Below are 26448 nucleotides of genomic sequence, written 5' to 3' on the forward strand. Positions count from 1 at the left end.
GAGGGGCGCCTGGGTGGCTCAGTTGGTTAAGCGACTGCCTTCGGCTCAGGTCATGATCCTGGAGTCCCCGGATCGAGTCCCGCATCGGGCTCCCTGCTCAGCAGGGAGTCTGCTTCTCCCTCTCCCGCTCCCCCACTCTTGTGCTCTCTCTCTCTCTCACTCTCTCTCTCAAATAAATAAATAAAATCTATAAAAAAAAAATTATCTCTGGTGGGAATATGACAATTTAAACAGCACTATACAAATCCTTTAGTTACTACTGCCTAAAAAATTCACAAATGAAGAAAATGCCAATAGTTAAGACTTAGTGTATACTTGCATCTCTTTTTTTCTGGCTAGTAAGATTCTTCTGAACAACAATAATATGCTTGGTAAACAGAAATAATTCTTTTTAAACCTTAAACAGTTATTATGACAAAAATGGGATGTTGTTTTTTACTCCACTAAAATGTCCCAAAAGATAGGGGCGCCCGGGTGGCTCAGATGGTTAAGCATCTGCCTTCGGCTCAGGTCATGATCCCAGGGTCCTGGGATCGAGTCCCACATCGGGCTCCCCGCTGAGCAGGGAGCCCGCTTCTCCCTCTGCCTCTCTCTCTCTCTGTCTCTTATGAATAAATAAATAAAATCTTTTTTAAAAAAAAAAGTGTAGGGGGCCTGGGTGGCTCAGTTGGTTAAGCGACTGCCTTCGGCTCAGGTCATGATCCCGGAGTCCCTGGATCGAGTCCCGAATCGGGCTCCCTGCTCGGCGGGGAGTCTGCTTCTCCCTCTGACCCTCCCCCCTCTCATGTACTCGCTCTCTCTCTCAAATAAATAAATAAAATCTTTTAAAAAAAAAAAAGTGTAAAAAAAATAAAAATTAAAAAAAATGTCCCAAAAGGTAATTATTGTTCATGGCAAAAGCCTGAGATTACCATAAAAATCTATCCATGACAGTGTTTTATCAAGTGATGATATGTCTCATACCTCAGGGGCTTCTTAATAGCCATTAGTACCAAAATAGAGATGTTACATTTATTTGAAAATCCTAAAAATTACTTTAATTATACAAGATTCCACATTTTTTTTAAAGATTTTATTTATTTATTCAACAGAGAGAGACACAGCGAGAGAGGGAACACGAGCAGGGGGGAGTGGGAGAAGGAGAAGCAGGCTTCCTGCTGAGCAGGGAACTCAATGTGGGACTCGATCCCAGGACTCTGGGATCATGACCTGAGCCGAAGGCAGACACTTAATGACTGAGCCACCCAGGCGCCCCAAGATTCCACATTTTTTAAGCTCAAACGTTTTAAATATGACCCTACATTGAATAAATTCATAACTCCCATCTGACACATAGTATATATAATCAACACTGTAGTTCTTTATCCATTCACTGCAAATTACACAAGTAATCCAGAGATTTCCAAGTCAAGATGGATGAGTAGGTATATATGAACAGCTTTTCTCTCTGCTATGAGCACAAAGGATAGAAGAACTATTACAAGTATATATCCTTGAAGCCAACAGTAAATAAAATTCACATGGAAATACAAAGAACAGTCAATAGCCAAAACAATGCTGAGGAAGGACCAAGTTGGAAAACTCACACTTACCAATTTCAAACCTTACCACAAAGCTTCAGTAATCTAGTCAGAGAAGTACTGTCGTAAGGAGTCATTCAGATCAATGAAATAGAATTGACAGCACAGAAGTAAAAGTAACGTTTACATTCAAGGTCAACTGAATTTCAACAAAGGTGTCAAGATAATTCATAAGGGAAAGAACAGTTTTCAACAAATGGTTGCCAGAACAACTGGATATTCTCATTCAAAAGAACAAAGCTGGATCCCTTCCTTACACCATACACAAAAATTAACTCAAAATGGAGCACAGACCTAAATTAAAGAACTAAAACTATAAAATGCTTAGAAGAAAACATCTGAGTAAATCTTCATGACCTTGGATTAGGCAATGGTTTCTTAGATAAGACACCAAAAGCAAAAGCAACCAAAGAATAGGTAAGTTGGACTACATCAAAATTAAAAATTTTTGTGCAAATCGTATCATCAAGAAAGTGAAATGAAGGACAAGCCAAAGAATGGAAGAAAATATGCACAAATCATGTATCTGATAAGGGACTGATACCCAAAATATATAAAGAACTCTTACAACTCAGTAATAAAATGACAAAGAACCCAATTTAAAAATGGGCAAAAGATCTGAATAGTATTTCTCCAGAAAAGATATACAAATGGCCAATAAACACATGAAAAGATGTTCAGTATTATTAGCCATTAGGGCAAATTAAAACCACAATGAGATGCCACTTCACATCCACTAAGATGGCTAAAATAAAAAAGACAAATAACAACAAGTGTTGATGAGAGTACAGAGAAACTGAAACTCTCATATATACATTGCTGGTGGAAATGTAAGATGGCATATAGCCACTTGGGAAAACAGTCTTGGCAGTCCATCAAAATGTTCAACACAGAATCAACCTTACGATCCAGCAAATCCACTCCTACGTATATATCCAAGAAAAGGAAAACATCTACCTAAAATCCTGTACATGAATGTTCAGAGCAGCATTATTCATAAGAGCCAAAAAGTGGAAATAATCCATGTGTCCATCTACTGATGATGGATAAACAAAATTTACAATGGAGAGCAGGAACTAAAGACAGGAGGTACTTGGGGTACCAAGACCAAAAAAAAGGTGTAGATGTTAGTAATTCGACTACTTATTGCAATATGGAAAGAGACAATAGCCAGGATCTCTGAGGGCTACAACTGGGTACCTGCCCATGAATTAAGTGCTGGTAAAATACTTTAACAGCTAATTTGGAAATGCACCTAGGAATAAAATTCTTTCTTGCCCATGGCAGAGATAAGCATCAGAAACCTATTAATAGGAATTAGGCCCTGAGCATACCTGGGGATTGGAACTCAATTTCCTCATGGGACAAAATTCCTCTACCTCCTAAATATAAGAATTGGTTCTGAGATGTGGATCCCAGGGTGCCAGACTAAGGCAAAACTGCCCTATAGGGAGAAGCAATAACAGGGAGGAAAAAAATAAAAAACAAAATGAATTAATTCTCTCAAGACAAATTTGCCAACCAACATAAAATAGACTGTAAAGCATATAAGGAAATCTAACACCACTTAAAAATAACAATAAAGCACAAATAACTAAAATTTCTTGTGGAAAAACTGGAAAATGCAAATGAAGAAAATTCCACCTCCCAGAGACAATTCCTGGTAAGACACTGTGTACACAATTCTAGACTTGTAGGTGTATATAAAAAATGAATACAAATATCCTTGATATTATTTCTTTTATAAAAATAAGATCACATTCTACATACTGTTTAATAATCAACATTTCCACATCATAAATATCCTATCAATAAACGTATTTTAATATTTTATTGTTCTATTCTATTCCACTGTTCTAATACATCAACACTATAAAGATTCTCTATTGTCAAGACTTTCAACAGGGAATTACTGTTAATTTTGTTAGGTGTAATAAATAGCATTGTGATTATGTCTTTTAGAAATATTCACCAATTAGCGATTCACATTAGAGTATTTTATGAATGAACTAATATAATATTTGGAGTTGGCTTTAAATTACTGGAGAAAAAAGTACAGTGATAAACACAATATTGATAAAATGCTGATGAATGTTAAAGCTGGATGGTGAGTACATGAGGATTTATTTTCTCTATACTTGAAAAATTTGAAAGTTTCATATTAAAATAAGATCCCTATATCCTTTAACTGAACTGCAGTAACTGAAAATGAGATACTAAGTTTGCTGCTGTGAGGCCATCAAGCAATTCCATTTCTGTATATGCTATTTGACTGTATTATTTGTACGCTAAGCAGTTTCCTGGGAATAAGTGATGAGTTACAGTTAATTCCACTAACTTACAATGGCCAACAATGAAGATGCTTAGGATGACTGTAAAAAACCTGAAGTTAAAAATATATTTAGGCTTTTTAATTCCAACTATCTTTCTTTCAAAAGCAGTGTATGTTATAAACTAAAATTGATATGGGTTGAATAAATGATAAACACCTCAGGCTTAATATGCAAAATGATAATAAATAAGACTCATTTAATGTACAAAATAACTTTTAAAAACCTGGTATTGAAGGATTTTTCATTTCTCAGGTTCTTAATTTGAAAAGCTATTAATTTTAGAATTCCCCTCCATACAATCCTGAAGACTGGCTAAGATAAATTTCTAGAGTCTGATTTTTACCAAGGAATACAAATTTCGAGATTTCACTCAATATTTTTAAGAGCCTGTGTATTACTCTAAAACATTTAACAAATTTATTAATAAAACAATAGGGCATGAATGCAACCATAAAACTAGATATAGCCAATCATGTCAATAAATGCCCCAGGAAATGTGTTTTATACACAAACATAATTTCTGATTATTTAACACATAAAAAAGACATTTTTCTTCTCCTCCCACCTCCATCTCAATTCTTTAAACAAATAGAGCTTTCTAAGTCTAAAATGTTTGAGTAAAAGTGCAACTAACCTTTATGTATGCACTTGGGTAGATCTTATGAACAGCATCTCCAGGTGCACGCCCAGCTTCTCTGTCTAAGTAGTAACTCTGCACAAAGACTGCATGGTCACTAAGGCACCTGACCCAAACATCACCTTCACCTTTACATTCCAACTGCACACCTTTGCCTATGTGCAACCTTAGGAAGAAAAAGGGAATTACATTTTATTTTGATAAGTATTTAAAGATAAATTTTAGTTCAGATTATACAGCATACCAAATATTAAAATTTTAAAAAAATAAAAGATGTTATATAACACCATTACTGAAAGATACCCACTGTTAACATTTTTGTATATTTCCTTTTTTAATATCTCATTCATATATAATTATGAGCATATATATAATACTATGTGCCAAATATTTAATATAAATTCTCACTTAACCTTCACAATTCAGTAAGGTAAATATGATTATTCCCATTTTATAAATGAAACTAAGGCATATAAAAGCTTATAGCAACACTGTCCAAATCAACAGCTACTAGGTACATGTGCCCATTTAAATTCAAAATTCAGTTAATCACATGAGTTGTATTTTAAGTGCTCAACAGCCATATTTTAATGTAGGTAGTGGCTATTGCAGTGAACAGCACAGATATAAACTATTTCCTTTATCACAGAAAATTCTATCAGACAGCACTGGCTTAGAGAGTAAGGAATTTGCCAAAGTCACATAGCTAGTGATAGAGCTATAAGCACACACACGTCCTTAAAGATCTGAGATCATATGGTACCTAAAACTATGAATATTTTCTTGTAATATTTCATCTTAAGCATTTACATTTGCTATACAAACTTTTAATTAACATTTTAATACATAAAAAATGAAAGTTCATCAAAATTTAACCATTTCCCTTTTATTATCATTTTTCCAATATTATAAATAATACTTGCAGAAACATGTCCTCATTTTATATTATTTCCTCTCAACAGACTTGTAGAAATAATATACAATAAGAGAAAATACAAATTTGTTTCAAACTGGATACCAAAAGGTCTAGTTTACTATTCAAAACACAGAAACATCACTAACTTAAACAAAAGACCATTTTTATCATATTTTAAATAACAAACATCTATAATTACAATGCAATGTTTACAAATTCTGAATTTTCAAGATGACCTTTATATTCAAAACCTTATAAATCTACATTGAAAAATGTAACTTCAAATAAATGACAATGTACTATGTTCAAGTTTTAAAATAACTAACTATACAATCAACAATACCTTGCTCTCTCAATGGCTTCTGTCCTGTGAACATTGGAGAGTTGACCCAAGCAAAAGCGATCTCCTCCAGAAGGGTCCACATATCCATCAACAGTAACAATAGGGCAGCTTGAGGGAACCTTAAATGTCTCTCCTACTTGAACATCCATTTCAAAGTAAGCGATGGAACACCAATACTCAGGAGCTACAGGAGGTAGACAGGAGAGAACATCTACCCGTGTAAGAAAGAGATACAGCATTCATGTTCATTCCATAAGACAAAGCTTTTCCTAAAAGAAAGGGTGAAGGAAGGGGAGAAGCATCTGAAAAGCACCCAAAAGAATCTGATTAAAATGACAATGCATTAAAAAGTAGGCACTTCTATGTCTTCCATTTTTCAGTTCAGTACCTAAGCATTCTTGAACTCTAGTCATTTTTAAAATCTCAAAATTGGTTCTTACCTCAAAGGACTCATCCAACTAGGAATTTAAAGAAGAGAAGTAATCAGATTCTAAAATAATTTATCACAATGTTTCATTTGACTGTACATATAGTTTCTATATAGTCTGAACTTTTATTTTTTTTTAAAACACACTGACTCTAAGACATATTCCAGGGAAGTGTCCTTGAGTAACATCAATGTATGATATACTTTTATAGATTCCCTAATTGAGAGAAAGGGCATAAGCAAGTCAGCCATCACAGACTAGAGTCAAGGTTAATTACACTCCATTATACAGTGGCTGTGAGCAGGAATTCTCAACTGTCTCTTGGGTGAAAGGTCATTTGTCCCATCTGTATTTTTAGTGAAGTCAATTCATGTTAACTACTACAATTTTAACTTTGCAAATGTATTTAGTGTATTCATTTGAACAACAACAAATGACTTAAAATAACCTTAAATGATTGGGGGAAAAAAAGGCACTATTTGGTGTGGTTTGCAAATATACTTGATCAAATATTTCTAATTTTTGTTTGAATAAAACTATTATTACACAGAGATAACATACATGGAAATTATTTGATTTTCCTTTTTTAACTAATTTAACAGATATATATAGAGTATCTAGGAATTATTTTAGGCACAGCATACACAGCAGTAAATAAGATAGCTATTGTCCCTATTCTCATGGAGATGCAGAGGCAGACAAATAAGGAAATAAATGAATAAGATGACTCCAGTAATGATAAACACTGTGAAGAAAATAAAATGGGGTGTGGGATAGAAAATGACTGGAAAGAATCCTTCATACTAGATGGCAGGGGTACATCCTATCTGAAAAGGTGAAATTTGAAAGACCATGTATTTATGTAAAGACTGTGAACAGAACATTTCAAGAAGAAAGTAAATGCAAAGGCCAAGTAAAAATGGATTTGACATATTTAAGGGGGGGAAAGGCCAGTGCCACTTATTAGAGAATAAAGTTTTCTGCTGATGGGGCGCCTGGGTGGCTCAGTCATTAAGCATCTGCCTTCCACTCAGGTCATGATCCCAGAGTCCTGGGATCGAGCCCCGCATCGGGCTCCCTGCTCCGCGGGAAGCCTGCTTCTCCCTCTCCCACTCTCCCTGCTTGTGTTCCCTCTCTCGCTGTGTCTCTCTCTGTCAAATAAATAAATAAAATCTTTAAAAAAATAGTTTTCTGCTGATAAATCAATTTATCTGCTTCTCAATGTGCCCTTTATGAACTTTGACTAAACTAGAATTTGCAGCAATAAAACTTTCAACAATCTGTAGATACTTAGGATGACAAAAAAAATAGATCTTTTCAAACTCCCAAAATATCTTAAAATGAAGTGTGACTGATACTTAAAATATATTTTAAAAATCTTGTAGGGATGCCTGGGTGGCTCAGTCAGTTAAGCTCTGCCTTCGGCTAGGTCATGATCCCAGGGTCCTGGAATCAAGTCCCACTTCAGGCTCCTTGCTCAGCAGGGAGCCTGCTTCTCCCTCTGCCTACCACTCTCCCTGCTTGTGCTCTCTCTCTCTGACAAATAAATAAATAAAATCTTTAAAAAAAAAAAAAATCTTGTAAAATCTGGGGCGCCTGGGTGGTTCAGTCAGTTAAGTGTCTGACTCTCCGGTCATGATCTTAGGGTCCTGGGATGAAGCCCTGCTTTCTGGCTCCCTGCTCAGGAGGGAGTCTGCTGTCCCTCTCCTTCTGCCCCTCCTCCCGCTTGTGTTTCTCTCTCTCTCTCAAATAAATAAAATCTTTTAAAAAAATCTTGTAAAATCTATGTATTTAATTGCTTTTCAAAATGTTGTCAAGTAAGAAAGTATTTTTCAATGAAGAATTAATAAAACAAACCACATGAAGATGGTGATTCAAAAACTTAGCAATTCAAATGTTTTGCCACACAGATCAAATCAACTAATCACAAATACTTAACATTTCTTTAAATATTTTTGGTTATCATTAAAACATGAAAAAGTAGTGATATACTGAAGTCCCTTCTTAAAAAAACAGTTTTGAAATATTTATGAAGTTATTCTATATTAAAGACAGCACATTATGCTATGAACAAAAAGCTTCAGCAAACTGGCAGATATATTTATATTAGTTAAAGCTAAAACTAAAGAGGTTGTCTAAGGGGGCGCCTGGGTGGCTGTCGTTAAGCGTCTGCCTTCGGCTCAGGTCATGATCCCAGGGTCCTGGGATTGAGCCTCGCATCGGGCTCCTTGCTCCGCGGGAAGCCTGCTTCTCCCTCTCCCACTCCCCCTGCTTGTGTTCCCTCTCTCGCTGTGTCTCTATCAAATAAATAAATAAAATATTAAAAAAAAAGAGGTTGTCTAAGACAAGATAACAATTACCCAATGTTCTAGAAGCAAAAAACAGTAATAGCATTTAAAAGGGTCTTTAAACAATCCAAGCAGTAAATTCTGTTACAAACAATGCCCTAAAGTCATGAATGTTTATAATGCTGAGTAAAAAATAAGGTCCAAGTACATGCATTTCCTAGTTCATACTGAGTAACATTATCCAGAAGTAAAGTGCCATGGTGAGCAACCTCTTTCCATGAAAGTCAATTCAGGAGTGAAAAAGAGAGTTGTATAACCTCTACATTTAAATAAGAAAAAATATACTTTTAATCATCATGAATTATAACATCTGCAACTGCACTTAAACCTTATTTTATTATTTTCCAGTCACCAAAGGGGTTTTTGTGTGCTTGCCTAATATCTCAGACACAATACAACAATGATGGTTACATAAAGCTGCATCTCTGAATGAGCTGACCTGCTAGTACTGGGAAGAAGAGTTTTAAGAAACTTGAAGTTAACAGAAATTGGCATCAGAATTGCACCATAGACCAGGGATGAAAAAACCACCAACTGTTAAGAGATTGTTAAGGCCTAAGAAAGCAAGAGGAAGGGGGTTACTATCTGTGAAGACAGAGAACTAGAAGTAATCTAAGTGGGTTCCAGAAAACTTGGCAGTCCAGGGATACAATATACCATGTGAAAAACCTCTACTCCACTCTCAATTCGCTAAACAGCCTGGAAGAACCTTTTTTTTTTTTTTTTTTTTAAACAGGAGAAGGTTAATAGGAAACACTCATTAAGATTTTCTAGATCTCTCTTTGCTCTTTTGCTCCAAGGACCAAATGCCATATTAAGCGACAAGCCTGCAGCTTCTCAAAACCAGTATTAACAGGAGGATGAAATTACTCAGTTCAGGAGAGAGCTTTCTTAATGTCCTAATTCATATGAAAGGGAGTGGGACTGTTATGTGCTTGCTGATGTTGATATTTTTAGCTTCTTGTTGCTGAATTAGTGAAGTTGGGCTGATCTCATGAAGCCTATGGACTGCTCATCACTGGCCAGAGAAAAGGTTTTTAAAAGGCTGAGTTAACAACATGATTTTTTTTTTTTTTTTTTTACAATTTAAGAACTTAGCTAAATACTTCTTTATAATGGGTAAATGTATTATAAAGCACAATTACACTGAAAAATATAGTCTCCAAGGCATTCTCTTCAATTTCTGAAATAAAGTCATTCACAAAGTTAAAAACTTCATTAAAGTGCCCAAGAGACTCATTATGAATTATTTCTTTTATTATTTAGATCTGAATAAGATGACCTATGAGAATCTTTTATCAACACATAAAGGCACTCTCTTGAATAGTAGATAGTTCCTAAGTACTAGAATATAACCTGAATTTAGAAATCTGTGGATTTTGAACCCATTTGTGAATTACCAAAACAACCTCAAAGACACTGAGGAAACTCTTTAATTTGTAATCAATATTTAATTCAATGAATATATCTCAGCTTTAAGAAAAAGCAAAAACAGAGTCCATAAAAAGGAAATAAAATGACTAACCTTTTCCAAAAATTTTTTTCAACTTAGTTATCAAAATCAAAGCATAAAAATCACCAAGTATAAGGCCTATCTGAAATCCTTAACACCAAGGTAATGACCAATAATAATTATTTTCATTTTCTACAATTTATATTACCTCTATTTCTGAAAACATCTATGTAACTGTCTTCAAAAATCATTTCTCAAAATAGGTTCACTATATATTGATGATATTTCATTATTTCAAATATTTTACATATTCAGAGGTATAGGCTTATTTCCTACCTAAATGGCCCTAAGTCTGTGGTAGAATATTTTAGCATTTCTTAATCGGACCTTAAGGGGCTACATTAACCAGACACCTAAAACAAATATTAACTTTGTTTTCTATTCATTTATGAAACAGGACTGCAGAGCTGTAAACTAACAACTGTAATTTAAATAGAATTAAAAGTACTAGAGGGGTGACTGGGTGGCTCAGTTGGTTCGGCTCAGGTCATGATCCCAGGGTCCTGGGATAGAGCCCCACATCTGGCTCCCTGCTCAGCGGGGAGCGTGCTTCTCCCTCTCCCTCTTCTGCTGCTCCCCTTGCTTGGGTTCTCTCACTTTCTCTGTCAAATAAATAAATAAAATCTTAAAAAAAAAAAAAAAAAAGAATTAAAAGTACTAGACAGCAGGGGACGCAGGGATTAGGAAAGGTTTCCCAACAGTGGTATACTCCAGGTAGATGTTAAACAGAGTTTGCCACATTTAGGACCTTAGGAGTACATGGGTGGGCACCAAGATGGCCCCTAATGATTCTCACCTTCTGATATTCACATCCTTGTGTCGTCCCCTCCCCACAAAATAATATCTTACTGAAATTATGATGTGACTTTTGAGGCTAAGTCTTAAAAGACCCCAAGGCTCTGTCCTGCCTTCTCTTGATCACTTACTCTGGGGGAAGTTAGGTATCATGTGAAGACACTCAAGAAGCTCTACAGAGAGGTCCACACAGAGAGAAACTGACCTTTCTGCCGACAATAACAATTTACCAGCTATGTGGGTAAACCACCCCGAAAGTGAATCCTCCCACCCCAGAAAATCCATCAGATGATAGCAGCCCAAGCCAACATCTTGACTGCAACCTCATGCGACTCTAAATCCAGAGCAAACCAACCAAGCCATTCCCAGATCCCTGACCTACAGAAACTAAGTAAGATAAAGAATTGTTATTACTGGTTTAATCAGCTAAGTTTGGGAAATACTCTATTACAGAACAACAAGTAACTAATATAGAGTACAAGACCTATCACACAGAGATTTTTCTGCATGTGTTAAAAAAGCACAGAGGAATGATATAGCTGAGCAAGCTTGAGTATGTGGTTCAGGTTAAAGCATAAAGAGACAAGGCTAGGAAAGTACGCAGGGACCAGAATCAGACACTATATTCTGCCCAGCTAAGGAATTTAGACCTTTTGGCCAAGCAATAAGTAGGGAAAACGATGCAAGTTCTTCACCTGAGAAATAATTAGATTCAAATTTGAAAAGAAATACTGAGTAATAACAGAGATTTAACTATGCCTACAAGCTCTCCCAATAGGGAGACCAGTTAAAATATTCTTTTTTTTTTTTTTAAAGATTTTATTTATTTATTTGAGAGAGAGAGAATGAGAGAGCACATGAGAGGGGGGAGGGTCAGAGGGAGAAGCAGGCTCCCCGCTGAGCAGGGAGCCCGATGCGGGACTCGATCCCGGGACTCCGGGATCATGACCTGAGCCGAAGGCAGTCGCTTAACCAACTGAGCCACCCAGGCGCCCCTAAAATATTCTCTTAACAGTACAAGAGAAGAGGGGCGCCTGGGTGGCTCAGTCGTTAAGCGTCTGCCTTCGGCTCAGGTCATGATCCCAGAGTCCTGGGATCGAGCCCCGCATCGGGCTCCCTGCTCAGCTGGGAGTCTGCTTCTCCCTCTCCCTCTCCCCCTGCTTGTGTTCCCTCTTTCGCTGTGTCTCTCTCTGTCAAATAAAAAATAAAAATAAAAATAAAAAACAGTACAAGAGAAGAAATGAAGAAAACAGTTGTGAGGTAAAACTCCTCTGGGGCCTATAAGTATTCATAGCCAAAGAGTTCACAGCCAACTGGGTTCCAACCAGCTGATTCCACACTAACATCTGTGTATGCACAGAGCTAATTCCTTCCCACAACCACTCAGATAGAGACCTTTCAGGATCATTCTCACCATTAAGTCACTTTCTATTCTACTCATAGACAAAAGCTTTAATGCCAATATGCGGTGTTCCAGATGTGTATCCTCATAACTAGTTAATGCTATTCCCTAACCACCAGGAGCTGTTAGACCTCAACATCAGTTCTACCATGAGAAGAATGAATAATCTATCAAGAAGCCAAAAGCAATTGCTGAATGCAAATTGAGTCCAAATAACCATTTCCAACTTCACCTCACCATCTCATTCAGGGTACATCTTTCTTCTCAGCTCTGGTTATTCTCTCTCCCGCAGACCACCTTCCACTAAGCCATATGGACACTGAGGCCCCCAAAAGTGCCAAGAACCACTACTGACTCTCAATGATGCTGCCTTGAAGCCAGAAAAAATTCTCATTCTTAAGGCTCTAGATTTTCCCCTCTTATCACAGTATGCTTATTCACAACAAATTAAGATTTGGATACAATGATTTTATTTATATGATTTCAAAAACAAGTAAAACCAATCTACTAAACTAGACTGTCTCGTAATGCATTCATCACTTTCAAAGAGCAAAAAAAAAATAGTATCCACCAAAAGCAGAACAGGAGCACCTGGGTGGCTCAGTCGTTAAGTGTCTGCCTTCGGCTCAGGTCACGGTCCCAGGGTCCTGGGATCGAGTCCCGCATCAGGCTCCCTGCTTCTCCCTCTCCCACTCCCCCTGCTTGTGTTCCTTCTCTCGCTGTGTCTCTGTCAAATAAATAAATAAAACCTTAAAAAAAAAAAAAAAGAACAGTGCTCTCTGGTAGGGAGGAGAAGTTTTTGACTGAAACAAAATGCACAGGATAGGAAGTTTTCTAGGGGTGTGGCAAATTTTAGTTATCAATCTGAAGGGTGGTTACCTAGGTGTTGGCTTCAATGTTATTCATGAGACTGCACGTATAGTTGTTTTACGTACTTTTCCATATATTTCTCAATAAAAATGTTTATAAAAAGGCAAGGCTCCTTAACCCCAAAAAATGTTTAAAGCCACAATAAATACGCAAATAACATATAGAAAAATCTACTAAAGAGGATTACTTAACTAGTAATTATGTACGGTTAAAAAGTACTTCTGCCCCACCCATAGCATTTTTCTTCTAATCAAAACAAATATTATTTGCCTCCTAAATCAACAAAAAGTCTATCAAACTATCCACCTAATCTGGTGAGCATGGTAAAACTCTCATACTCTGATGCAATCACTGTAAAGCAATTCGGCTTTTTTATTCAGAAGCTCTTTAAATCTCTTAAACTGAAATATGAGAAGAGTTACAAGCTTGAAAATCTTACCCTCAATGGTTTTGGGTTTTTTTAACATCCGAAAGAAAAATTAGAAAATAAAAAATAACAAACAGAACACTGTTGAAGAAAATTATGTAGATCTATTTGAAGAACTGTAAGTTATCCTTTAAATTGATCATTATGCTTATTGTAGTTATGTTTTAAAAAAAAATTTTATTGGAAATATATGTTCATATATTTATATACAAAACAATTTTATACGATTTCCTTCAAAATAATAAGTGAGGGTATGAATGAGACAAGACTGGTCCAGAGCTGTTAATAGCTGAAACTGAGGGATGAGTATATTGGGGCAGGGGGGGTGTCTGATATTTGGTATATGTTTGAAATTCTTCATAATAAAACAAATTATTTTTAATTAGGGGAAAAATTAAGTGATGAGTGGAAATTAAATATTTGCAACTTTTTAAAAAGCTAAGAAAAATAGATACGAAGGGATAGAGGAAAACAAATCAAAATCTTATGTTAATGCTAAGAAGCCCTCAGTATTTTATTTTATTGAAATTTTCTGTTTTATTACTTCTATAGTTTAAAAAGATATATTCAAACTCTGAACTGAGGAAATCTATTTAGTTATTTACTGCTTTGAAGACTAATCAAAAAGTTTCTAAAAATTCCAATTAACCAGAAATTCCTGAATCTATCTTCTAAAACAGACACAGTGAATTATTTTTATTTTCAGCATCTACTTCAGATTCTTCCCTGGCTTTTTAAGCTACAGTTTTACAGCTGTTCTATTTTGAAACCTAGTTTTCTTCTGCTACATATTTATGTATTCAGTGCTAAAACCAGCATTTTGTTACTTCATATTTTAGCTGAAAAAAACAGTTCTTGTCTTTTCTTTCACACAGTTAAAAAGAATCAAATATGGACACCCTATGTGTGACTATATCAGCTACTCGTAAACTGTTGATTAGCTAATGCGATAAGCAGTATTATATTTATCTAAAAAGTTAGGTTACTCTGTAATTATACTAAAACGTGTGTTTGTGTGTGTGTGTGTGTGTGTGTGTGTGTACGTTTTAATTACTATAAAGAAAATCTAAATATAGGGAATCAATGTTGAAATACACTTACCAGGATGATTGGAAATGGGAGGCTGGAATGCAAGCTCATTGTGAACTGGCCCTAAAGAAAAGACAATAAAAATCCCATTTTTATTTATTAAAAGTTTTCCAATGCTAAAACTTTTAATAAACCTTACTTAAATATAACTACCATACCTTAGGAGTTGTTTAGATCAAGCTTATGCAATGTCTAAAAATGTAAAAGCTTTGTTTAGATTACTTTATAATAAGCAAATACTCTTGAGTTACTTTTGTGGGTATTTAAGAGCTAACATTTTAATGCTATGTGCCAAGTGCTATTAGCAATTTACAATAATTGTACATGGAAAATTTAATGTAAATTATAAATGAATTATTCATTTAACATGATAGAGTATAATTTACAACGCAATAGATGGTAATAATTCAAACTGTTAGGTCCATTCTCAAAACAAGTGTTTAGGGTTTATTAAATTAAGGATATTTACATAATGGAACAGTAGCTAAGATAATTGAGAGATTATTAAGTGTTAAAACATTGTGCTAACCACTTCACAAGAATTATTACATTTACTTCTTACAACATTCCTTGAGATGGATACTACTGTTAGCCTTAAGGCTTAGTTAGTGGGAGTTATGTAACTTGCCAATGGTCACACAGCCAATTAAGGGTCCAAACTCAGCACCTTAACCACTATGCTGGGCCAGGCAGCCATAAAAAATTATATTCTCTAAAACATGGAAAAACAGTAACATAACTGAAAATAAGAAGGATACAACAATATATACACAGTATGATCCTTTCCCTCCCAAGTGTATAGACACCCATTTATATGACTGGAAGAAAAAATAAGACAAAATATTAGAAGTAGATATCTCTAGGTAGGAGGACTCTGGGTAATTTTTATTTTCTTATTTACACTTCTCTGTATCTTCCAAGTTTTCTTTGGTACTATTAATTTATAATGGAGGAAAAGGAATTTAATACATTAAGAAAAATTTATGCTCTTGACTTCACTAAGCCAGATGAACAATGTTCCTCTTCTGCCTGAAACTACAAGCTATGATTATTAGTAGAGTCTCCCTCCCAGTCAAGCCTGCACAGAGTAATGACAGATTCAACATCTAAGTGTCTATAGTATGCTGAATAGTATGATGAGGAAACCTTGAGATCTTGACACTCAAGGGGTTTCAACCCACTTAGGGTGGATATACAGATATACGTGAGATCTAGGAACATATACAAAGCAAACAAATGAATGGAAATCAATGTGCTGTTAATGAAACATCAGCAACAGAGAAATAAATGTACTTAGTAAACAACACTCCTCTAAAACAAAGGTATGATAACAAAACTGTAAAAAGTAAATAATACTGTTTACCAAAAATGCTGAAAAGCAGTAATCATTTAATGAAACTAAATTGTAAGATGAATAAAAGATGTAAAAACATTAAAAAAAAAAAAAATAGAAAGAAAACCAGTTCTCAAAAAGAAACGGCCCTTACAACAAAAACGAGAGCTTACAGTAATGTCCGGGATGGGGCGGCATAGGCGGGTGGTGCTGAAGATGGCCGTTTTGGTGGTGAGGCAAATTAGGTGTGTATGGTGCGCTCCTACTTCCAGTCCAGGTGGTAGTGCTGTCTAAAAATTAAGGCCCACATGGATTAATTTGCTTTTAGAAAGCCTGCCTATTTTTTCTCAACTACTTAAAAGATTTTAAAAAGCATGTACATACTATGATGGTAAGTAGCTGGCTGACCAGTAAATCCATTCTGCTGCTGTCCTGGCTGAGGCCCTGAAGCTATCTGCAACAATCCTTCACTATGGCTGCCCGCCAGTATACTGGCAGGCTGACCTAGAGGAACAAGAAGACATTAATACGGTACATTGATCGATGCAATCCTATGCTTTCATACAGTATATGAAGGACCAATTATATCTGATAATCACAACTATAAAGATGGGCAAAAAATGGAACTCATCTATGGTCTATCAAGTAATAAATCCTAAAGTCATCTATGAAGGCAAACCTTAACTTGAAAATGTCCAAAACTGTTCTACCTTAAGTAATGTCTAGCTAATCTTAGAGAATTTTTTCTTCATAAATATTCTTCAAATGCCAGCAAAATGCCACTACATGTCTAGCTTATCATAATAACTTCAGAAGTACATCAGCTCATCCCTGGGCATGCCATGTAGCTCTGGACCTTTCTGATTAGCACTCCAGAAGTCCACACTCAAGGAAATGTTGAAAACTGGAAATTCATTATTATTAGCACTGGTACTGATAATAGCAAAATGCTACAGTTTGATAAAAGAAAAGCAGAGCAGGCAAATATTTTAAATGGAATGTGATGGGTAAGGTGAAGTTTAGAAAAGGTCAAGCTCCACTATTCAATCAATAGAGCATTGCTAGTAAAAAAAAAAAAAAAAGAAAAGAAAAACAAAAACAATAAACAAAAACCACAACAACAAAATATAAGTCTACTTTGAAATTTTTTCATGTACTTTTAAAAACCAAAAATCACTTCCTTCCAAGAACACTACCATCTTCCCAAACTGAGAGGAAATTAGTTACCCTTTCTATATGTAATATACCAGGAGGAGTAAGATTTGTCTGATTTCTATTCTACTCAAAACCATTCAATGATATTGCTTACTGACCTACATTTTTTTTAAAAGATTTTATTTTTTATTTTTTTAAGTACTTTCTGCTCCCAAAGTGGGGCTCAAACCCACGACCCTGAGATCAAGAGTCACATGCTCCATCAACCAAGCCAGCCAGGTGCCCCAACAACCTATATTTTTAAGGCTTTTTTTTTTTTTTTAAGTGAAAAAAGCTTGATTTCTTCAAGCAAGCATTAAGTCAATTGTTTATCGCATTTGGGAAGCACTGAAATTTCGTAACCGTTATCTATAACTGGCATCACTTCAGTCTTTTCTCATCTAAATGGGAGTATAGATAGAAGAAAGGAAATGACACCATTGCTCAAAGTATCAAGGAAAAGGAACACTTTTCTCCTCTCTGCAAATCACATTTCCTTAAGGTGAGGATTATAAAATCAAAAGTTAGAGATTGTTGCAATAATCTCCAAATTATTTACTTTTAAAGATGTTTTTAGTAACCTCCCTCCCTAACTCATCCCCCAAATTTTTTCCAAGTTATCTTTAAATGTCAATTATACTTTTACTCTTGCCTTTAACAACTATGCATGCCAGACTCTTAGCTAGCTTATAAAAAGTGTCACTATACAAGCAAAATGAGATTATTTTAATTACAGATATTTAGAAAGAAAACCTGAAGATATTCAAGTGCAAAATGAACACACTATAAAGTAGCCCACTGTGGTTATCTGTACTGAATATTTCCATTACACAATTCCAAGTATATAAGAAATTAAATAATACAACTATACCAGCTCCTTCAAAAGAGTCTTCCAACTCCTGTTTTAGTCGAATTTTTTTCTTTCTTTTAATTCTATCAATACACATTTTGAGATCTACAAGAACATTTTGTGACAAATTCTAAAAATAATGATCTCTTCAATTAGAAAAATACATCCAAAAACTACCAAGAAAAATTATTGGAATTTCACTAATACCACTTTTTCTGGTTTTCAATAGGACTTGAATCCAGAGGATAGAACACTTAAAACAAAGTCATTTTAGCAAGCATCAACAAAGGCATGCAAATTCAATCTCCAGATAATATCAATAGAAGTAAGTAAGTAAGTGGCTGCGCTCTCACTAATCTATGCTTGGGTGGCTATAAAGTGCTTTCTTTTATTCTCCATCACTGACCACTCTGTCAACTATATTCCCAAATTGGTTAATAAAGAGCAGACAGATAACAGAAGCACTAAGTGATTAAGAGGGTCCAGGTCTAAAGTATGTGCTTAACCTATAAACTCCACTTAGAATATGTTGTCTATGGTGAGACTGTCATCTCATGCAGAAAATCCAAAATATACTGCTTTGAAGAGGTGAAATGAATTAAAGGGGGGGATATTTGGTATACCATACTTATAAACTCAATTAGAGAAATCAGTCCCCTATTTATTCCAAAGATCAAATTTCCATTTTGAATCTGATCTGATATTAAAGTAAATAGAATAATGCTCCCTTTAGTAGCTGCTAATAAAGTATTAGTCCAGATCTATCAACAATCTGCTGCTGATGTGGCTTAGGTACAATCTCCTTAGCAACCAGGTACAAATAACACCATACACATGCCAAGACCCTGCTCTGTAATTAGTTAAAAAAAAAAAAAAAAAAAGGCAACTCCACTTGCCAAACAGCAAACTGTGCAACCTTTGGTAACTGTGAAAATAAACAGCAATATTAACAGAACAGAGTCATGAGTGCCTTAATCAGGCCCCAAGAAAAGATAAACCTAATAGCCCTCTGCCTCTATAATGTGGCAAAGAAAATGGCATCTCTATCATGGGAAGAATCTTTTTGAAAAAGACTTCTTGGTTAAAAATAATAATAATAATAGATACCTAGAATTTAGCTTTATTTCAAAATTGACTAAAATACTTAATGTCTATCTTGAGGGATGTATGTTATAAACAACTTTGTCAAGATCCCTTTTTCTAAGTTTGTACAATGGGAGACTGAAATGATTATAAAGTAATATTCTGCCAGACAAAGCACAATAGAAACCCTAATTAAGGAAAAGCATACAATTTGATTGACAGAGATTTTTATAAACATCTTGGTCCAAAACTACTTGTTAACTACTTAAACACTTCTCTAAAACACATCTGAAAGTGCAAGATGATTCTTACTTCTGCATGTAATAGTAGAAAAAGTACAAATTAGACCACTAATTTAAATTAGACCACTAATTTAATCAAAGTCATTACTTAAATTCCAGTGACTGTACATCAACATAAAAACATTCAAGTAGATTATAAACACTATTTTTTCCAGGACCAACTGAAAAGCCTACTTAATACTTTTATCCTATAAAAGATACCACAGTACTTTTGATTTTTACTTACTTGGAGTTTTCCTCCAAGTAGATATAATTATTACATATAAATATTGAATAGGGTAAGATCAACTTGCTGACTACATCTGATTCTACTACTCACTTGTGGAAGCCACAGGAATGTTGGGAAAGTTGGTGGTGCTGGTAGCATTAGACTCAGATGGAGCTAACAGAGCTGGGGTGCTGTAGGTCTCCGTTGAGGCACGATTACTTGGTGGATGCTGGATGGTTTGAATTGAATGTCCTTCAGTGGATAATGATGGCTGTCCCTCAAAGTCATGAACATACTCATCCTTCACCAACATACTTGGTGGAGCTACATAAAAAATTAAACACATTTTAAAATCTTGTAAGATTCGGTTACTGGAAAAAAAAAATCTTGTAAGTAATATGACAACACCTAAAATCAACTATAGTGTAAATAACTCTAACTCAGAATTTTTTCATATTTGAAAAGAATACTACTTTATCCACAAAAACTATTTATTTAGAAGTAGGGATCTCAGATATATTATCAGTCAACCTGACTGACCCCCTGAAATTTGAAGCTGGACTACATTTCAACAACTTCCAGAAGTGGTCCTCAAGAGGTATTCCTTAGTTTCTGGATTAACCTAGAAGTAATAACCATCTTAAATACATGAGTTAGATAAAAACTAAATGGCTGGGGGAAAATGTTTATCCATGAGAAGACCAAACTGAGATCAAGGGCTTGGCTATGTATCTTTTTGCTAATTTCACAGTGTAGAAATATGAATGGGATCTGATAGCTATCCAGTTCCAGGATTTAGACTTACTGTTAAGTGACATACTTTGAAAGTGAAAGGTACTGAATGTCCCCTACAGGGCTAGAACCAGAAAGAAAAATTCTAAATGGTAAGTCAAACTGAAATTTCCTTCTGAAAACCCAAATCAAATAATGATGCTTGATAAATATATGTTGTGAAAAAATTCAATCAACATCTTTCACCTATGTGGTTACACCTTAATAAGCAAACCTAAACTCTAGCTGATACAACATAACACTTTTCCTTTAACAAACTAGGGAATGGTTGCCTTTGTTTTAAGGAAAAAAAGAAAACTTAAACTGCATTGGTATCAACTGTTCTCTGCCCAGAACCTCCCCATTTTTTTTAGGCTATTGCTTTGGGGTGTGCTTTTTATATTTAGCAAACAACTCTTTACTACTTCTAAACTAACATTAACCCAGAATTTTACAATCCATTGAATTCCAATACTACGTTCTCCTCTTAGAACAGTCAATAAACAGTCCACAACAAGACATCCTCTTTTCCATTAAGAATTAACATATAGCGCCCTTTATCTTTCCCTATGTCAATTTTTGAAAAAACTGATTACACATAAATACCAATTCGTTACATGGCCCTTTTTTTTTAAGTAGGCTCCATGCCCAAAGTTGGGCTTGAACTAGCAAACCCTGAGATTAAGAGTCGCGTGATCTACCGACTAAGCCAACCAGGTGCCCCAACATGGCCTTTTTTTTTTTAATGGAGACTATTTCAAAGCAGTACGAATAATCCGTTATTCAAATTTCTATGTACAATCTCTTAAAGGGCTTTTCCATGCATCAAAAGTCATGAAGGGGCACCTGGATGGTGCAGTCGGCTGAGCGTCGACTCTTGGTTTCAGCTCAGGTTGTGACCTTGGGCTAGTGAGATCGAGTCCTATGTCCAGCTCCACACTCAGCACCGAGGTTGCTTAAGACTCTCTCTCCCCCTGCCCTGCCCCCACCCATGCACGCATGCACATGCGCTCTCTCTCAAATAAATAAATCTTTAAAAAAAAAAGTAATGAAGATTTTGCAAAAAGTTTGTCTTCAAAAAATTCTAGGGAAACAAAAAGATAACCAAAAGGATGCTTAACATATCACTATATATCAGTAAGAAAACTGGACCCAACCATTCATCACTAATGTTAGCCAAATCATAAAAATAAAAGAAAAAATCATTTGGGACAAAGTGGATATTACATATTTACCCAATCTTTCTTTTTAAAAAATTATACTCTTCAAAAACAAAAAAATTTATACTCTTCAACAAAGTTCTATAATTTTCTTCATATAGCTTCTGACATCTCTATGTAATTCCTGGATATTTTAGGGTTTTTTGTTATTATCGTGACAAGGATCTTTTTACCAAGATGTTGGTATTGCTAGTACATAAGGAGAAAGCTATTGATTTGAGAAAATGGTCAGTCAACTTGATACTCATCATTTTTGCTTTTCAGTTGACTCTTCTCAGCTTAATGTGCAATCATAACAACTAAACTCTACTTTTAAAGAGCTATGCCTCATAATATTTTCTTGCCTAATACATTGACTAAACCTTCCCCAAAGATAAGTTTGAGACTTCTACCTTACTATAAGTCTCTTCAATCAAATAACTTAAAACATGTCCCTTAGGTAAAACTGTAGGAATCAAGGATAGATGTCTGCAGTATATTTTTGCCAAGAGAAAAAAAGGAGGTTACAAAACACTATTGTACACTACGATCACATGCATGTTTTAAAAAATCACAAACCGTAATTTAAAAAGCAAGGTCCAGAACAAGTGCACAATATGCTTTTTATGTAAGAAAGGAGGGAAATAACACATGTATTTTTGCATAAAGAAACCCTGGAAGGAAACACCAGAAACTAATAAAATTGATTACCTGAGGTAGGGGGGAATGGGGGCAGGGGTGGGAGCACTTCTTTTCACTGTATACCTTTTTATAGTATTTTGATTTATGGACCATGTATTGCCTATTCAAAAAAATAAAATTAAAAAACATATAGTATATATTTTTTAAGTCCAGAATAAAAGACACCAAACTATTAAGTATTTCTCTTCATGGACTAGCAATGAACAAATTCATTCACTGAATAAATATTTATTGAGCACCTATGTTCCAGGTACTGTTCTAGCACCTGGAATACATTCATAAACAAAAGAAAAATCTCAGCCCTCATGGAACTTACACTCTTCTATTTTTCTATTGTTTAAATATCTAATATTGAGCACACATTACTCCAGCTCCTCCTAGCTGTCTTTCTCGATCTTCATTTAATCAAGTGTGGAAAATGTGACCTTCCATGTGGGGGTATAATGAGAATGATGAAACAATACTTGTAACTCATATAGCTCAGTACTGGACACAAAGTGTGTACTTGGCAAGTGTTAGCTGTTATGCTTTAACCGTACTGTTAGAGCAATCATACATGTAATTGTAAATTGTTCTACGAGGAGTAAAGGAATGTATAAGGGACATTCATCACTATGTATCAGTTAAGAAAATTGGACCCCACCATTCATCACTAAGCTGAAGCCACTGGACTCACCCTAAGTCAGTGCTCTTCATCACTACCCACAGGCAGAGCACAGCACTTGTCTGATGCTACTGTTGCTGTCTTATTTACCTTGTCTTTCCTCCACTAAACTCTGAGCTACCTAGAGTGGAGAAAACACACCTTACTTATACTATTGTCCCTAGATCCTAACACAGTACCAAGCAATACATGCTTATTAAATATTTCTTAAAATGAATATGCAGACTGATGTGGTCATGGAACGTTTCATAGAAGATATGAGACAGGCTGGAAATGATTACCCTAAGATTCCAACTCAAAAGTGAAGGAATTATCCCATTTTCTTAATGTTTTCTTTGCCTGGCTTTGTATTATTTCTTTGTCCAAATCCAGAAGGGGCTGTGAAAAACACCTGTTGTTTTCTGAGGGAATAAGCCACTGAAGCTGACCTTTACAAACCACCACTAGGGGGATCTGCAAGGCTAAAACAACCTCAGAACCACTAAAAAGAGCCTATCACCCACACAATCCGACCAAAGACAGCTACTCATAACAGCAGCAGCATGTTAGGATAAGGGAGGAGTGTAATGAGTCTTCAAAACTGGATCTCCTCACAACCACTCCCACTAAGAAGATTCTGGTATAAGTATCACTATAGGCCCCCAATCCTTAATCCCTACTGAGCTGAATACTTTAATTCTCCAAAATCAGGAATGGAGAATGGTGAAGATCTGAAGGGTATTTACTTTCAAAGAAAATAAATAACATAATATCAGTATCTGTGTAGCAAAGAGGCAGGAATTTAACCAATCTTAGAGCTACCCTTCCCAGATCACTACCATATTACCAACCCACTATTCTCAGAAACCCACTAACCATTAGCAAGTACCAAAAGGCACTAGTCTTCCTCTATTACAGTGACATGGAAGGAAAGTGGACAATAAAAACAAGTAGACTTGTTGCTCTTCCTAAATTTTGTTTAAGGTCAGATGGTATTTCTGACTTACCTCTAAGATTCTGCAACAAGAAGTGCCAACCCACTAATTTCCCTCCAGAACAATTGCATACCTATCTAAGATAATGGTGGTTCTTTATGAGAGTTGCTCTGCAAATTAATTACTTCTTATAAAAATTGTAGTTCATTAACATGTTCTGAGTAACAAAACTAAGTTTTAACAGATATCTGTTCTCAAATATTACACTAAAAAACAACATCCCCCCCAATGATTTCATTTCCCTAACTCAACACTCCTTTTTAAAATAGAATTAGATCATCTATGAAAGTGAGAGTAGACTTGTTTTATTTACTCAAAATGTAACAAGACCAAAAAAAATGTTAATATATGTAGTTTTAAATCATACTTAAAATTATCATTTCTAAAAATAAATTAGGGAGAAACAAAGAAAAATTAGAATATTGGTATTTCTAAAGGACATGCTATACATGACTCCAAATTACCAAACATTACAGATATTTATACCCATTTAAACTGGCTCTCTGAGATTTTCTTCCAAAATAGCCAGTTTTTACCAATTCAAAAAAAACTCTTCGTATGTTTTATATTCCCCTATCATATTTTTTAGACCACTTGAGTGTATAAATGGTAGTTGAAATCCAAAGTACCACCAGCCTATTTAAATCCAGTTTTAAGTACTGATGCATGCTCCCCAAAAATCTACACTTCCAAAGCAATGAGTATTTTTCTTGCAAATGTTACCAGCACCCACACAAACTAATTTTAGGTCAATAAAAAATAGAGGGGACAGAATAAAAGAAAACAGAGAAAGTTACAAGAAACAGATTACCTACCATTACTCTGCAGTGTTAATCCTGAGAGATCTTAATTTTTTAAAGGGGAAAAGAAAATGAAACATTAATCATTACCATGAAAATATTTTCCATTGTATTTAAAATTACAAAATGTAAATTTAACCCAGAGATTCAAAACTTCGTGAACTATTTCAATTCAAGAAGAGTAGTATAAATGCTATCTGCCAATACATAAACAATTCAATAATGCCTTCCATCTTATTTTTCAAAAACAACATTCTAAATGGGCAGAACATGAACTATAGTGTACACATAGTTTTAGCAATCAAAATACAAATCTATTCTAAAGTTGAAATTTAAATATTCATATTTCATTAAAAATATCTGATCCTTTGAAGTCCTGGGCTATATCCAAATTTATAATTTAACGTAGAAAAATTAAAACACTACTGAGATTTTTTCCCTTTGTGCATCTGAGGATAAAAGCAAAGTCTACTTACCAATTCCAGGTGATACAACTCGTTCATAGTGATATGGATTCACACAGACACTATCACATTTTAAGTCAAACGCATACTGACAATATTTAACATGTTTGAGTTCATTTTTGTGAAGATCAGGCCACCTCCAGAGACGGGCATAGATCACATGAGGAAATCCTTTCCGACCGGCCACCTAGGAAATACAAACGACCACTTACTGATCATCAGTTATGCATTACACATTAAACAAGGCACTTAAATATGTTCTCATTTAATTCATACAATCCTACAACATCAGTATTATAATCCCCCATTTCATAAATGAGAAACATTTATGAACTAAGGTATTTTTTCAAGACCTGTGCTCAGGTTTTTAAAATGCAAAAAAAGTATGAGTTTGTTGAAGTAACCATTCCTAAAATCTAGAAATAAAATTTTTAAATCTAAATGACATAATATTTCTGTATGTTTCTTTAAAAATATTCAGCACAGGATGGGGCACCTGGGTGGCTCAGTCGTTAAGCGTCTGCCTTCGGCTCAGGTCAAGATCCCAGGGTCCTGGGATCGAGCCCCGCATCGGGCTCCCTGCTCCGCGGGAAGCCTGCTTCTCCCTCTCCCACTCCCCCTCCTTCTGTCCCCTCTCTCACTATGTCTCTCTCTGTCAAATAAATAAATAAAATCTTTAAAAATATATATATTCAGCACAGGAGATACATGATGTACTTTTTTTTTTAAAAGATTTTTATTTATTTATTTGACAGAGACACAGCGAGAGAGGGGACAGAAGCAGGGGGAGTGGGAGAGGGAGAAGCAGGCTTCCCGCGGAGCAGGGAGCCCGATGCGGGGCTCGATCCCAGGACCCTGGGATCTTGACCTGAGCCGAAGGCAGACGCTTAACGACTGAGCCACCCAAGCGCCCCCATGATGTACTTCTATATAAAAAATGTAATCAGTGAAAATGAAAGATTAAAAAATTTTATAAAATATAAGCTTTTAACTCCTTGAGTTTTAAAGATATACCTGAACTCTTTTAGAGTCTTTTTCATATGTGAGTACCAAACATACAGTATCAGATTTCTAAGTTATAAAAGAACCAAGTATAACTCAGTTTTTAAAATGTACATAAAATACCAAAAGAAGAGGGAAAAAGCTACAAAGATGAATACCAAAGTGCTAAAGGTATGGCGTTTCTTCTGCTTTTTATTTTATTTTCCAAATTTTTCCAAATT

At 35.2% G+C, this 26448-nt stretch overlaps 2 protein-coding genes across 5 annotated transcripts in view; both read right to left on the reverse strand.

The window, feature by feature from the left end:
• ELAC1 (elaC ribonuclease Z 1) overlaps nt 1-26448 on the reverse strand; it is a 470823-nt gene that overhangs the window by 380908 nt on the left and 63467 nt on the right. The window lies entirely within an intron of this gene.
• Nucleotides 1-26448, reverse strand: part of SMAD4 (SMAD family member 4) — a 70309-nt gene that overhangs the window by 14873 nt on the left and 28988 nt on the right. For 3 of the 4 annotated variants that reach the window (XR_014139590.1, XM_081801200.1, XM_081801199.1), the window contains exons 3-10: nt 25238-25412; nt 24777-24806; nt 19763-19975; nt 16399-16518; nt 16188-16304; nt 14694-14744; nt 5810-5993; nt 4548-4716 (exon numbers count right to left, since the gene is read on the reverse strand). Coding sequence is in view for 3 of the 4 variants with exons in the window: in XM_081801200.1 (XP_081657326.1) it covers nt 4548-4716; nt 5810-5993; nt 14694-14744; nt 16188-16304; nt 16399-16518; nt 19763-19975; nt 24777-24806; nt 25238-25412 (1059 nt within the window). In the remaining variant the exon portion in view is untranslated. Of the gene's footprint in view, nt 1-1231; nt 3025-4547; nt 4717-5809; nt 5994-14693; nt 14745-16187; nt 16305-16398; nt 16519-19762; nt 19976-24776; nt 24807-25237; nt 25413-26448 lie in introns of those variants that run through there. The other variant, XM_081801202.1, reaches the window with a different exon arrangement.

This window comes from Leptonychotes weddellii, chromosome 13 (genome assembly GCF_054177405.1).
Source record: "Leptonychotes weddellii isolate Sample4059 chromosome 13, ASM5417740v2, whole genome shotgun sequence".
In the NCBI taxonomy this organism is placed as follows: Eukaryota; Metazoa; Chordata; class Mammalia; order Carnivora; family Phocidae; genus Leptonychotes; species Leptonychotes weddellii.